General features: G+C 42.6%; 1 protein-coding gene across 1 annotated transcript in view; it reads right to left on the bottom strand.

Moving 5' to 3' along the window:
- Nucleotides 1-4,392: 4,392 nt before the first annotated feature.
- LOC127052582 (membrane-spanning 4-domains subfamily A member 15-like) overlaps nucleotides 4,393-13,880 on the bottom strand; it is a 43,721-nt gene continuing 34,233 nt past the window's right edge. The window contains exons 6-8 of the mRNA XM_050956411.1: nucleotides 10,830-10,943; nucleotides 9,678-9,791; nucleotides 4,393-4,770 (exon numbers count right to left, since the gene is read on the bottom strand). Coding sequence (XP_050812368.1) covers nucleotides 4,642-4,770; nucleotides 9,678-9,791; nucleotides 10,830-10,943 — 357 coding nt within the window. The 3' untranslated portion in view covers nucleotides 4,393-4,641. The remainder of the gene's footprint in view (nucleotides 4,771-9,677; nucleotides 9,792-10,829; nucleotides 10,944-13,880) is intronic.

The raw sequence follows: 13,880 nt of genomic DNA, 5'->3' as shown, positions 1-13,880 counted from the left end.
GGCCTCGGTGTCATCACCTGCCTTGTAGGTGGGAAATTTCCTGTGCTGTGGAGCAATAATTGGCGCCGGGTTGTTAGGGTTGGCTGGCACAGGCAGCCCAGCTTTTGCCATCTCCAGTTCATGTTTTCTCTGTTTTTCCTTCTCTTCATTTTCTTTTTGTTGTTTTTCCATTTCTTTTTGTTGTTTTTCCATTTCTTTTTGGTGCTTTTCCATTTCTCGGCGGTGCTTTTCCATTTCTCGGCGGTGGGCCACCTCTTCTTCTTCTAGTTTTCTTTTGTGTGCTGCCTCTTGGGCTGCCTGTTCTCTTTGGAAGGCTGCCAGTTTCATGCTTTCTTCCTTTTCTTTCATCTCCATCTCTTTTTGTTTTATTTCCAGTTCCTGTTTGTGTTTTTCCATCTCTCGCCTGTGTTCAGCTTCTCTGAATTGCTCTTCAGCCTCAATTTTTGCCTTAGAAGTCATGATTCCTGTTTTCTTGTGTTGGGGTGCCCTCCGGTGTTTATCTTCTGAACTGCAGGTTCTCTGTTGCCTCCTGAAGTCTGCCTAGCAACAGTGCTTTTTTCCTTTTCTCTCTCTAGCTAATGTTCAATGAAGGGAAACCAGAAAAACCACTTTATTTGCATGCATATAAGTGCTGGTACTTGCCTCCTAATGGGAGGGCTATTGCATGACAAAAGACCCTTAACATGCAAGCCACAAACTGCCAGAGAGAGCAGAAAAAAAAATTCTCTTTGGTTCCCTTTTAAAACCAACTGCTTCTCTCTCTGCTAAAAAGCCCTTAGCAGAGAAAAGAAAAATATAATATTTCTACTGGCTTCTGGATTCTGTCTATATCCCACCAGCTGCCACTCATGTAATAACCTTAGTCCCAGATTTGGACCTTAGCGTCCAAAATATGGGGGTTAGCATGAAAACCTCCAAGCTTAGTTACCAGCTTGGACCTGGTACCTGCTGCCACCACCCAAAAAATTAGAGTGTTTTGGGGCACTCTGGTCCCTCTGAAAAACCTTCCCTGGGGACCCCAAGACCCAAATCCCTTGAGTCTCACAACCAAGGGAAATAATCCTTTTTCCCTTCCCCCCTCCAGGTGCTCCTGGAGAGATACACAGACACAAGCTCTGTGAAACTACACAGAGGGACTCCCCCTCTCCGTTCCCAATCCTGGAAACAAAAAGTACTTTCCTATTCCCCCAGAGGGAATGCAAAATCAGGCTAGCGATCCAACACACAAATCTCCCCTTGATTTCTTCCTCCCACCAATTCCCTGGTGAGTACAGACTCAATTTCCCTGAAGTAAAGAAAAACTCCAACAGGTCTTAAAAGAAAGCTTTATATAAAAAGAAAGAAAAATAAGTACAAATGTTCTCTCTGTATTAAGATGATACAACACAGGGTCAATTGCTTAAAAGAATATTGAATAAACAGCCTTATTCAAAAAGAATACAAATCAAAGCACTCCAGCACTTATATTCATGCAAATACCAAAGAAAAGAAACCATAGAACTTACTATCTGATCTCTTTGTCCTTACACTTGGAAACAGAAGACTAGAAAAAAGAAACTACTTCTCCAAAGCTCAGAGAAAGCAGGCAGCCAGAAAACAAAGACAAAAGACTCAGACACTCAATTCCCTCCACCCAAAGTTGAAAAAATCCGGTTTCCTGATTGGTCCTCTGGTCAGGTGCTTCAGGTGAAAGAGACATTAACCCTTAGCTATCTGTTTATGACAGAAGGGACCACAGTTTTAAAGTACATAAAAGGTTGTTGCAAAGAGGAGGGAGAAAAAACAATTGTTCTCCTTAACCTCTGAGGATAGGACAAGAAGCAATGGGTTTAAAATACAGAAAGGGTGTGTTAGGTTGAACATTAGGAAAAACACTTCTTGACACTGTGGTTAGACAAACCTGTCAGAGATGGTCTAGATAATACTTAGTCCTTCCATGAGTGTAGGGGACTGAACTAGATGACCTCTCGAGGTCCCTTCCTGTCCTACGATTCTATGAAATCTATTATCATCATCACAGTAGCAGCTAGAGAAACACAACATACTAGGCATCACACTTGCATACTTAATAGGCATGAGAGAGAAAAGATAAGTAAAAGGAAGCATTGTTTTACTATCTCCATTTTATAGAAAGGGAACCAAGGCACAAAGAAACTATGTGACACAACCAAATCACACAGACTGTGGGAAACCTAGGCAGCCAACCGAGGTCTCCTGCATCCTAGTCCAGTGTGTTCATCCCAAAACCACCCTACCTTTCTAGAGGGTGCTTGTTCTCTAGGTGTAAACTCCCTGGGATCTGGATAATCAAGTTTGCTGTCTTTTGAGTATTGGACTAAGCTCCTCAGGAACAGAGCAATGAGCAAGGGATTCTCTCAAGCTGTAGCAAGGACTCAGCAAGTCTCAGTGCTGCTGTATTTCCCAAGAGAGATAGAACATACTCACATCAAACTGTTCTTAATCAGCCTATAGAAATCTTGAGTTGGAAACTGTCTAGTAAAGGTGAATAACTAATAACTTTCTGGAAATTGTGATCTGTTCCCAGATATTCTGCATGCAGGAAAGAGAAGAAACTTGATTAATTAGTTATGTGCTGCTAATAGATTTGCTTGCCTCTGATTATTTCAGCCTGTTGATGTATCTGCTATCTTCATTCTGTTATCTCTGGACATCGTTGTAGAAAATTTAATTTGTTCACACTCAACTAAACTCAAAAGCATCGGATTGGAATTTTACCATATTTTCCAAATGAAATTGATGTCTGGGCTAGCAGATGTCAACCCGATGGAAAATGTTGTCAGAAAGCTATAAAGAAGGCAGGGCTTCTACTGGGAAAGTGTTGCTGCACATTATCTGCCCCTTGATATTTATATGTAACCACATGCTACGCACTACCTCAAATGACCAGTGGAGGTCACTTACCTCCCTGCCCCCAGGATTATATTGCAATTGCCCTGTTAAAGTGGGGATGTATACACTCATAAAAACAGCAAGTTTCAGAATTTGATATGATCACAGTTTTCTAACACCACGTTTCATTTCTACCCCATTAAATGTTATTTTTCCTGAGTTTTGCCCACAACATGAGAAAGCATCTCTACATCACTGACATTAGAGATAGAAAAGACCTAAGTGATCTTGTCCTATGCTCTACATAACTCCCCTGTAGGATTGTTCACTAGACTATATGTTCCTGTGGAATCTAACGTTGAGTGATTCAGTGGTGTTCCCACCAGCTCTGTCCACAGCCTGATATCTTGCCTAAAGTTGGCTGTGATCAGCCTCACTAAATAATTCCCAATCATTAGAGCTGGTTGGAAGCCAGTTCTGTGCCCACCCAATTTATTTTATGATTAAAAAATAAATAAAAATATTTTGGCCAAAAACTGAAATAATTCAGTGAGAAAATGCCACTGCGGCTCCTCATGGGACATGTAGTGCATCATGCCCTTGCTCTCCTCTGAGAAGATTGTGTAGTACTGAACATTGTTCTGTGCATGACAGTCAACCATAGCCCATGAAAGGTATTTCTGTGAGAATCTGTATTGTGTGAAAACCCAATTTTTTATTCAATGGCTGAACTGGAAAATTTTTTGAAAAAAAAAAAATTGTTTTGGGTCAACCCAAAACTCTAACCGAAAAAGTCAAAAATGTTTGCTGCTGGTTGAACAAAATATTTTGGTCAACCCAAAATAAAATGTTTTATTTTATTTGAGATTTTTTGAAACCTTTAAAAATTAAATAAAATTGAAATAAAATACAAAACTGAGTCATGGAGTGGTCAGTATTAATTTTTAGAATCCTTGCAGGTCCCCACCTTTTGTACTCAAAGTGCCAGAGTGGGGATTCAGCCTTGACATACTCATAGACGGTGATCAAGTCGCCCCTTTACCTTCTCTTCTTTTCAAAGGAACCTTTTGCAGACAGCACCTACATACGTCTGTGTTTGGGGTTATTCCCTTTCTAGCTGGAAACAGCTCTGCCATTCTCTAGCTCTGGCTGGGAGATGAGGGGAATGCCCATGAGGCCTGTGTCCCCTGCGTCCTGCCCTATATCTTAGTGCCTCTGCCAGATTCTAAAGGAAGAAAGTGTGTAAAAGGAGTTGGGGCCCGACCCAAGCAAATTAGTGCTAGTTGTAATAGTAGTTTTTGTGATGTCTGATATGGGTGAAGGGAGACCGTCTGCTCCACATGTGTATGGTGAGAGTTACACGTGGATACGCACATGCACACTCAAACACCCACCCACACACCCCACATCTATATGCTACATGTACACACAGGCACACATGCTATATGCACACACATGCCACATGCATCTGAGAGCAAAGGCTTTAAAACAACCCACCCGGGATCCATTTTGAAGCTTTATTGAAGAAGTGGCCAGGTGAAACATTCAGGGCCAAAGCCTCTCGGGGCTGGATAGTGCTGGTGAGTCATATTATTTCATTGCATAATGTGAATTCAACAAATGGTGCAGAGCCAGGGGGAAGCTGATTGAAAGGAGTTCTCTCTGTGATGAGTGACGGAGCTGGGTTCTAGAACTGCACTCAGAAAATGGAATGAGATCTATCATGCAGGACAGGGTTGAGTTTTACATCTCAGAGGAGCTGCTGCTGGAGCCATCTCTCGTAGGAGTTCTTTATGAGGGCCCTGGCTCGGTTTCTTCTTTGGGGTCATAAGCCACATTGGTGTAAGGTGGTGGAGGGGCCACTGGTGCAGAAGGAACCCCAAAGTCTGCATTGGCAATATATGGCATGAACAACATGGCCTGCAAAACAAAAGAGATAAGTCCTCACACCCTCAAAACCATCACCTTCCTCACCTTTCCATTCTCACTCCAGCATCTTCTTCACATTCTTTGTCACCATCACTTTTCTCAGTCCTCCATGCTTACCCCATCACCTTCCTCATTCTTCCATTCCCTTTCATCAACATATTTTTCAGCACTACCACCACCATCTTCCTCATCCCTCTAGTTCTTATAACTGGGGCAGGTGCATCCCTGGTGGAACTCTCCTGCTGTGACTAGAATTACACCAGGGATCAATCTGTGTGATCATCACTGTCAACACCCTACTTGCTATTGGTCGGATTTTCCCTGTGGAGGGGCATGGGTCCCAGGTGTCACAGAACATGACCCATGTCTCTTGATATAGTGATGACATTTTGGATACGGAAACTAGAAGTTCTCTTGGGTCCTGACTGCAGCAGGTTTGTGTGACGCACTGTAGTGGGGCACCTGCCCCACTTCTGGAGAACAGAGATTGAAAGCAGCCAAGCTAGGCTGATTGGGAAAGCAGCCACAGCTGTGGCCAGCTCAATTAGGGCCCAGCTGGCCCTGATAAGAGGGCTGTGGGCCAGGAGCTGGAGCAGTCTCTCTTTAGCGGTGGAGAGAGAAGGACCTGGCTGCCTGGGAGCAGAGTACCAGAGGCAGGGAAGTGCTGGGGAAAGGCAAGAGGAGCTGCGGAGCTCCAGCCTGGCAACTCCCCAGGCTGCAAGCCTTGTGCAAGGCCTAAGAAGGTACTGGGGCTACAGAGGTGTAGCCCAGGGATAGGCAAAGGCAGCAGGTCCTACCCCATTGCCAGTGATGAGTGGCTACTACAGACTGCAGTCTGCCCCAGTGAAATGGGGCTAGATGATGACGGCAGTATCTACTGAGGCAAGGTGGGGCTAGAGGGTTGGGGGTTCCCTTGGGAAGGGAGACCCAGAGTAGGGGTACTGCGGAGGGCAGAACCCCAGGGTAAAGGGCACGGGGGTCTGGGAGGGACACAGGAGCATGAGGCAGGTGATCCACCAGCCAGTAGAGGGCACTCCAAGCTGTACAAGAGCTAATTCCCAGGATAACCAGCAGGAGGTGCTGCACTGGAGAGTCTCACTTCGCTTCAGGCACTTAAAAGGTTAATGTGGTAGGTCTCACTATGCCACAGAGCATCCCTCCGTGCTTGCTAGGTCTGCTTGAAAATTTCCTGTCAACAAGCTGATTTTCAAAGGAAAAAAACAACAAATAAACTCCAAACTTTTATGTTTAACTCAATGAATTGTTTCATGAAAAGTATCCAGTTTCCTGGGAAAAAATAAACTTTTCATCCAAAAAGTGAATGTCCTAAAACTTAAGAATTTCAATTTGGAGATGCTGCAGTGCCTCATGGGAGATGTAGTTTGTTTGCCTGATGTCCCCATTCTTTGCTATGGATCAGGCTCACTGGCTAGACTACATTTCCCAAGATGCACCATGGCCAGGGACTCCCAGGATGCAACAACCTCCCCTCACTAAGAGAGGGACAATGTTTGAAGTTGTAGTCAGACTAAGGAGCTTGGCCTACAAAGGAGAATGGCAACATGAGGCATTCAAACTACAGCCCCCATTAGGCACCACAACAGCATTTCTACACTGAAATCTTTTGGGTTTTGTTGAAATATTTTGGTATTTGAATTTCTGCCAAAAAAAAAAATGTCTGGAAAATTTAGACAAAATCAGGTGGGTTTTATTTTATGAAAATGTAACACAGTTTTCAACACAGGTTGAGAAAACATTAGTTTATCAGTGTCTGAGCCTACCTACTCCCAGGTCATCAAAAGGTTAACCTCATCTCAGCTACCCCCTTTACACTTCGAAGATGCTCAGAGGAAGGGCTAGGAGAACTGCTGTATGAGAGGCAGGCAGCCAGCCTGCCTTTGGGAAGGTCACAGTCACATCAGCCTCACAGCAGTGAGTTGTATTCCAAACAAGGAGTTTCCTGTTGCCTGGATTCATTTATTTTCCTGTCTCGCTAGAAACATTGTCCCTGGAGGGAATGTCCACAGCTGTAGCTTTTGGGAGGGGCATTTGCAGCATCACGATTCCATGGCTGGTTCTATGCTAGCCCCATCAGCTGCTATAAAACAAAGACTGGTGATGACCCCAAAGGCGTTGTCCACCTGTCAGTTACTGCTGAAGCACAAGGGACTCCCTCCGTCCCTCAATACATCCCCTCCACCAAGGGAGTAAGAGCTGGCTGAGCCAGGTGGGGAATTCCATGCAAAGGTAACTCTCCGCTGGAGACATTCAGTGACTTTCAGTGGCACTAAAGGGTGAGACTGCAGCTCAGGTTCTGGCCCAGTTATAGTTTCCTGTCCCTATCCCAGTCCTGTCCCATCCCTGTACCCCGACCCCAGCTACCTGGCGTGGGGAGATGAAATGCAGCCCCACAGAATATAAAACACTGACAATGAAAGTCAATGTGGTGGCAGTGAAAACTGGGATTTCTTCCCCCTCCCATAAAAAAAGATTCAGTAACTTGGATCATGGTGCCAGCAGCCTCATTAGGAATCAGGGTAAAAAGGGCCAGAAAATAGGGTTATTTCCTCTGCCAAAAATGTCAACAAAAATCTATCAACCACCAAAATATTTTGATTCAACATGGAACCACAGTGCCTCATGGCAGTTGTAGTTTGGATGCCTTATACTTTCGTTGTCCTGTATGAGCTGTGTTCACTGGCTGGACTATATCTCCCATGGTTTATCACTTTCCCCTTGTTTGGGAGGAGAGGGGATGTGTCACAAAGGTCCCTGTCCATGGTGCATCATGGGAGATATAAGTGCTGCAAGACACAGCCCATAATAGAAAATGATAGAACATGGCAGCTGAACTACAACTGCCACCAGGCACCATAGTTCCACTTTGAGTCTAAAAAGTTTATTTTTCAGTAGGGCTGTCAGTTAATAGCAGTTAACTCATGTGATTAACTAAAAAAAAGTAATCGCGATTTAAAAAATTAATAGTGATTAATCACAGTTTTAATCACATTGTTAATAATAGAATACCAATTGAAATATATTAAATATTTTTGGCTGTTTTTCTACATTTTCAAACATATCTATTTCAATTACAACACAGAATACAAAGCATACAGTGCTCATTTTATATAATTATTATTTATTGCAAATATTTGCACTGTAAAAATGATAAACAAAAGAAATAGTATTTTTCAGTTCACCTCCTACAAGGATCTACAGTGCAATCTCTAGTGTGAAATTGCAAATTACAAATGTAGATTTTTTTTTGCTATGTAAGAACACTCAAAAACAAAATAATGTAAAACTTTGGAGCCTACAAGTCCACTCAGTCCTACTTCTTGTTCAGCCAAACGCTAAGACAAACAAGTTTATTTATATTTACAGGAGATAATGCTACCCGTTTCTTATTTATGATGTCACCTGAAAGTGAGAACAGGCATTTGCATGGCATTGTTGTAGGATGATATTTACATGACAGATATGCTAAGCATTCATAACCCGCTTCATGATTTGGCCACTATTCCAGAGGACATGCTTCCATGCTGATGAGGCTCATTAAAAAAATAATGCATTAATTAAATTTGTGACTGAACTCCTTGGGGGAGAATTGCATGTCTCCTGCTCTGTGTTTTACCTGCTTTCTGCCATATATTTCATGTTATAGCAGTCTTGGATGATGACCCAGCACATGTTGTTCATTTTCACAACACTTTTACTGCAGATTTGACAAAACACAAGGTAACAATGTGAGATTTATAAAGATAGCTACAGCACTCAACACAAGATTTAAGGATCTGAAGTGCCTTTCAAAATCTGAGAAGGACGAGGTAAGGAGCATGCTTTCAGAAGTCCTAAAAAAGCAACACTCCTATGCAGAAACTACAGAACCCAAACAACCAAAATAGAAAATCAACCTGCTGGTGGCATCTGACTCAGATGATGAAAATGAACATGTGTCAGTCTGCACTGCTTTCGAAGATTATCGAGCAGAACCTGTCATCAGCATGGATGCATGTCCCATGCAATGGTGGTCAAAGCGTGAAGGGACATATGAATCTTTAATGCATCTGGCACATAAATATCTTGTGACGTCAGCTACAATAGTGCCACATGAACATCTGTTCTCACTTTCAGGTGACATTGTAAACAAGAAGTGAGCAGCATTATCTCCCGCAAATGTAAACAAGCTTGTTTGTCTGAATGACTGGCTGAACAAGAAGTAGGACTGGGTGGACTTGCAGGCTCTAAAGTTTGACATTGTTTTATTTTTGAGCGCAGTTATTTTTTATGTACATAATTCTACATTGTGAGTTCAACTTTCATGATAATCAGATTGCACTACAATACCTGTATTAAGTGAATTGAAATACAATTTCTTGGTTTTTTTACAGTGTAAATATTTATAATAAAAATAAATATAAAGTGAGCACTGTACACTTTGTATTCTGCATTGTCATTGAAATCAATATATTTGAAAATGTGAAAAACATCAACAAATATTTAAATAAATGGTATTCTGTTATTGTTTAACAGTGCAATTAATGCCATTAATTTTTTTAATCACTATTAATTTTTTAATTATTTGACTGCCCTAGTTTTCAGGTGGTCAGTGTTTTGGCAAAATAGCAATATTTTCTATAGAAAGCAGGTGCTTTCTGCTAAAATTCTCATATAGTTGAAACCCCAATTTCCCATCCAAAAAATGATTTGACAAAATTTTCAACCAGGACTAAATCAGGGGCTGTCATTTCCTCCTTCACTGCCTCCCTCTTACACATTCAGGCCCTTCCCCATGGACACTCCTCCCATCAGGGAAGGCCCTTCATTCAGGCAAACATCTTCCCTTCCTTTCACCACATGTTCTGACTCATGTCTCGTTTGAGAGCTGAAAGACTCACAGTGTTGGGGGTATAGCAGATGGCTCGGGATGCAAAGTACGAGGTTGAGACAGCGATGCAGAACTCCAGAATGGTCATCAAGAACAGCATGATTGTGATCCCCTTCCCAGCACTCTGGGGAGCATAAAACCACAGGGGATGCTAATTAATTTTGACTGCTAGAGGTGTAACATTGCACAGGGCTGCTGTGAAGGACATAAAAAAATCCCTCTTTTCCCACTTCTGGGGATGCAGAAGTCCAGTCCTGGTTCTTCCCTCCCCCCAGGCACAAAACCACAGGGGATTCTAATTACTTTTGACTGCTAGAGGTAACACAGGGCTGCCGTGAGGGGATGCACTGGGGAGTCCAATTCTGGAAATGCAGAAATGCAGTCCTGGTTCTTCTCTCTTCCTAGTCACACAGAACTCTCTTCATTCAAACTACTCAGCAGCCCTGGTAATTTTGACGCATGGAGCCACACCACTGTCAGGAGATCATAGGATTCTGTTTTCTCCTGGGTCTGCAGGGAGCTGCGCCCCTGCGATGCAGCCATTTGTCAAGATGGAGGATCACAGAGCCTGGATCCAGGGAAGGCCGTGTGGCCTAGCAGATCAAATATTGGACTACAACTCGGAAGAGCTGGATTTGGTTCCGAGCTCTGCCACTAGCTTGCCTGTGACTTTGGACAAGTGGCTTCACTCCCCTGTGCCTCAGTGTCCCCATCTGTGCAAAGTGGGATTAAATAAAATAAAACAGACATTGGAGTTCAGTCCTATGCCTGCTGAAATCAATGGAGTTATTATTAATTTATATGTTGATAGCAGCTGGAAACCCCACTCATGGACCAGGACCCTATTATGCTAGGTGTTGTACAAAACAGAAGAAAAACCATGCCTGATATTTGACATGAGCAGGAGTTTTGACACTGGATTTATCAAGCAGAACCAAATGAGAAAGTCTGGAGCTGAATGCATGGATAGTTTCTACCCTGAGGTCAAAGGCTTGAGACAATTCCAGGCACCTGGTATTTTAAATACACCTGTTAGGGATGCTCCAGGTAGACTTAACCCTGCCTCTGTGCAGCGGGATGGACTGGACGACCTCTTGAGGTCCCTTCCAGCCTTACATTTCTATGATTCTACGGCAGAGTCTGGCAATTTAACAAGATATACCTCATAGTCATGCCTGTAATCTGACACATTAATAATCAGCTCTGTTAGAAAGAGAACTATCCCAATGGTTGAGAAGATGGCGCTAGTGATGTTCATTCCCAGGCTGCCTCTCACCTGAAAAAGACATGCAAAGAGTTAGGCTTTGTGTAGGCAGAGAACAGGTTTGGTTGAAGTAAGAACCAGCTCATCTATGTGTTCCGTGAATGCTCCTACACTCATATGTTTTGGGCGGAACTTAATTGCAGAGTCACTTTTTTTCTATCAGATAAAATTGTATTACAAGCCAAAAATGTAATTTTGACCTTAACGGAAGCTGAATAAGTCTGAAAAACTTTGGTTAAGCAGAGCACTAGTAATTGCTAAAAGACACATACTACAAGCATGAAAGTCCAAAAAGTAAAATTGATGACTGGAGCATTGATATCATAAGCATTGTCACCATAGAAAGACATGTGCACTGTAACAGATACCAAAATTCTCAGAGATATGGGATGCTCACTTCAAAGTATCTGAATGATCCTGTTAAAACAAATGGGCTCCCTTACTTCCCCCTCCTCTTTACCCATTTCATTCCTCCCCATCTCTATCTCCCTCCTCTGAACTTTGCTTTTATTCTTTAGGTTAACTTAATAATGTTGCTTTAACTAATTGAATTTTGATAAACAAATTTTGTTTGTTTGTAAATTGTATAATACAAATAATTGATTTATATTTTAACCATTCATATTATATAGATATACATATACATAATTAAATGTTTCAAGTACAGCTAAGATTAGGTAGCAACTGATTAATATATTATGAGAAGTTTATATATATTTTTTTATTCTGTATATATATTTTGAAAAATTATAATAAAAATGTAATAGAGAAAAAATATAAGAACCAGCCCTGAACCCTTACACTCAACTCAAACTCTGCACTTCTTTAGGAAAGTTAGATAAAAGCCTGGCTGACTCATATTATGATAACGGCTAGAGGTTCCAACTGAGATGGGTTCTTCATTGTGCTGGGTGCTGTACACACACACATATACAATCCCTTCCCCAAAGAGTTTATGATCTAAAGACGCAAGAGAGATAATGAAACATGGAAAGGTGAAGGGAGTTGCTGAAGGTTATCGGAAAAGTGAGGAATCAACTCAGCTCTACTGGCTCTCAGTTCAGCACCACTAGCTTATGCTTTGATCTTGCCACAACTCCGTACTTCAGTTGGACTGAGAATGGGGAGATGTCATGAGAGCAGCATGGCCTTTCTCCAGGGTTATTTTTTCTTCATCCAAAAAAAAAGAAAAGAAAAGCCCAGTGCCTCTCCCTGGAAATACTAGAACATTCATGAACAAAAAACCTGATTCTTCTTGGGGAAATTGTAACTGGATTTGGGGCCTTTTACCTCTACGTGACCAGCTCCAACCCAGCCTAGTGACAAAAAATTGCTCCCATTTGACATTTCGCAGATTACGTGAAGGGGGCTGGACGTGTCAGTCCAGTTCCTATTTGGACAAGCATCTACAAGAATTTGGATAGTGTCCTCCACTCTGATCCCCTTTTTGGCTGTAAAAGAGAGGCCAAGAACTGACTGGGTTGGACTGCTGATTTGGATGCCTTAGGAGGTGGTCCCAGCAGGCCTGGGGTGAGGTGGTTTGAGACTAATGTTGCACTGTCCATATGCAAGCCGTGCTAGGACAGGGTGGAGTTCTTGTCTGCCTCTAGCAGCTGAGACACATGAAAGCCATTTAAGGTTCCCCATCTGCTAGCTCAAATAGTAGACTTTTCCTTCTAGTGCTGAAGGTTCCCAAGTTCTAAGCCCTGTGGCTGGTTTAACAGTCACTTACACATGCTGTGTATGTTCCAGGGTAAATAGGGAGCTTGATTTTTCTGTCTTAGGACCTCTTATAAGCACTAAATTCACTTAAAAATGCAATTTCATTGCCTATGTAATTTTGGGAGTTCAAAAGAACTGCCTGAATTTTAGGGCTTCATACAAGCCAAGCTGTCATGTAGACACAGTTAAGGGTCGTATAAAATCCCTCCTGGGTAGCTGTACGGAATCTTTACCTGTAAGGGGTTAAGAAGCTCAAATAACCTGGTTGGCACCTGACCAAAAGGACCAGTAAGAAAAGAATATACTTTCAAATGGAGGGGAGGTTTTGTTTGTGCTCTCTTTGTTTGTTCCCTCTCTGGATGGAGAGAGAGAGACCAGGCAGGTAAAACATCTCCTGACAATATACCTGAAATGAGCATCTAAGATTACAAAAATTGTAAGTAAGGCAAGGGAATGTGTTAGATTATCTTTTGTTTTAGCTTGTGAATTTTCCCTGTGCTAAGAGGTAATTTCATTCCTGTTTTGTAACTGGGAAGCAGAGTCAGAGGGGAATCCTCTGTGTTTTAAATCTTTTTATTTACCCTGTAAAGTTACCTTCCATCCTGATTTTGCAGGTGTGATTCTCTTACTTTTTTTATAAATAAAATTCTTCTTTTAAGAACCTGATTGATTTTCAGTGTCCTAAAAACCAGGGAGCTTGGTCTGTGCTCTCATTGTATATTATTCTCAAGCTTCCCCAGGAAAGGGGGTGAAGGGGCTTGGGGGAATATTTTGGGGGAATAGGGACTCCAAGTGACCCTTTTCCTGAATTTTTGTCTAAATCACTTGGTGGTGGCAGCAATACCATCCAAGGACAAGGAAAGGATGTGTGCCTTGGGGAAGTTTTTGACCTAAGATGGTAGAAATAAGCATAGGGGGCCTTTCATGCCGGTCCCCACATCTCTGTACCCTAGAGTTCTTCTTAGAGTGATTGCTCATATCCATTCCAGTTAGGTGTGCGTGCCGCGCGTGCACGTTCGTTGGAAACTTTTTACCCTAGCAACTCCAGTGGGCCGGCAGGTTGCCCCCTAGAGTGGCGCCGCCATGGCGCTCGATATATACCCCTGCCGGCCCACCCGCTCCTCAGTTCCTTCTTACCGCCATGTCAGTCGTTGGAACTGTGGAGCGCGGCATTGCTGTCCTCCACGTCCCTAGCTCTCCTTCGTTTTATGGTTCATAGTTGTAGTT

The sequence above is a fragment of the Gopherus flavomarginatus genome, chromosome 5 (genome assembly GCF_025201925.1).
Source record: "Gopherus flavomarginatus isolate rGopFla2 chromosome 5, rGopFla2.mat.asm, whole genome shotgun sequence".
NCBI classification, from domain to species: domain Eukaryota; kingdom Metazoa; phylum Chordata; order Testudines; family Testudinidae; genus Gopherus; species Gopherus flavomarginatus.
The sequence above is the reverse complement of the archived record's forward strand: the minus strand, read 5'-3'. Positions and strand labels throughout refer to the sequence as shown.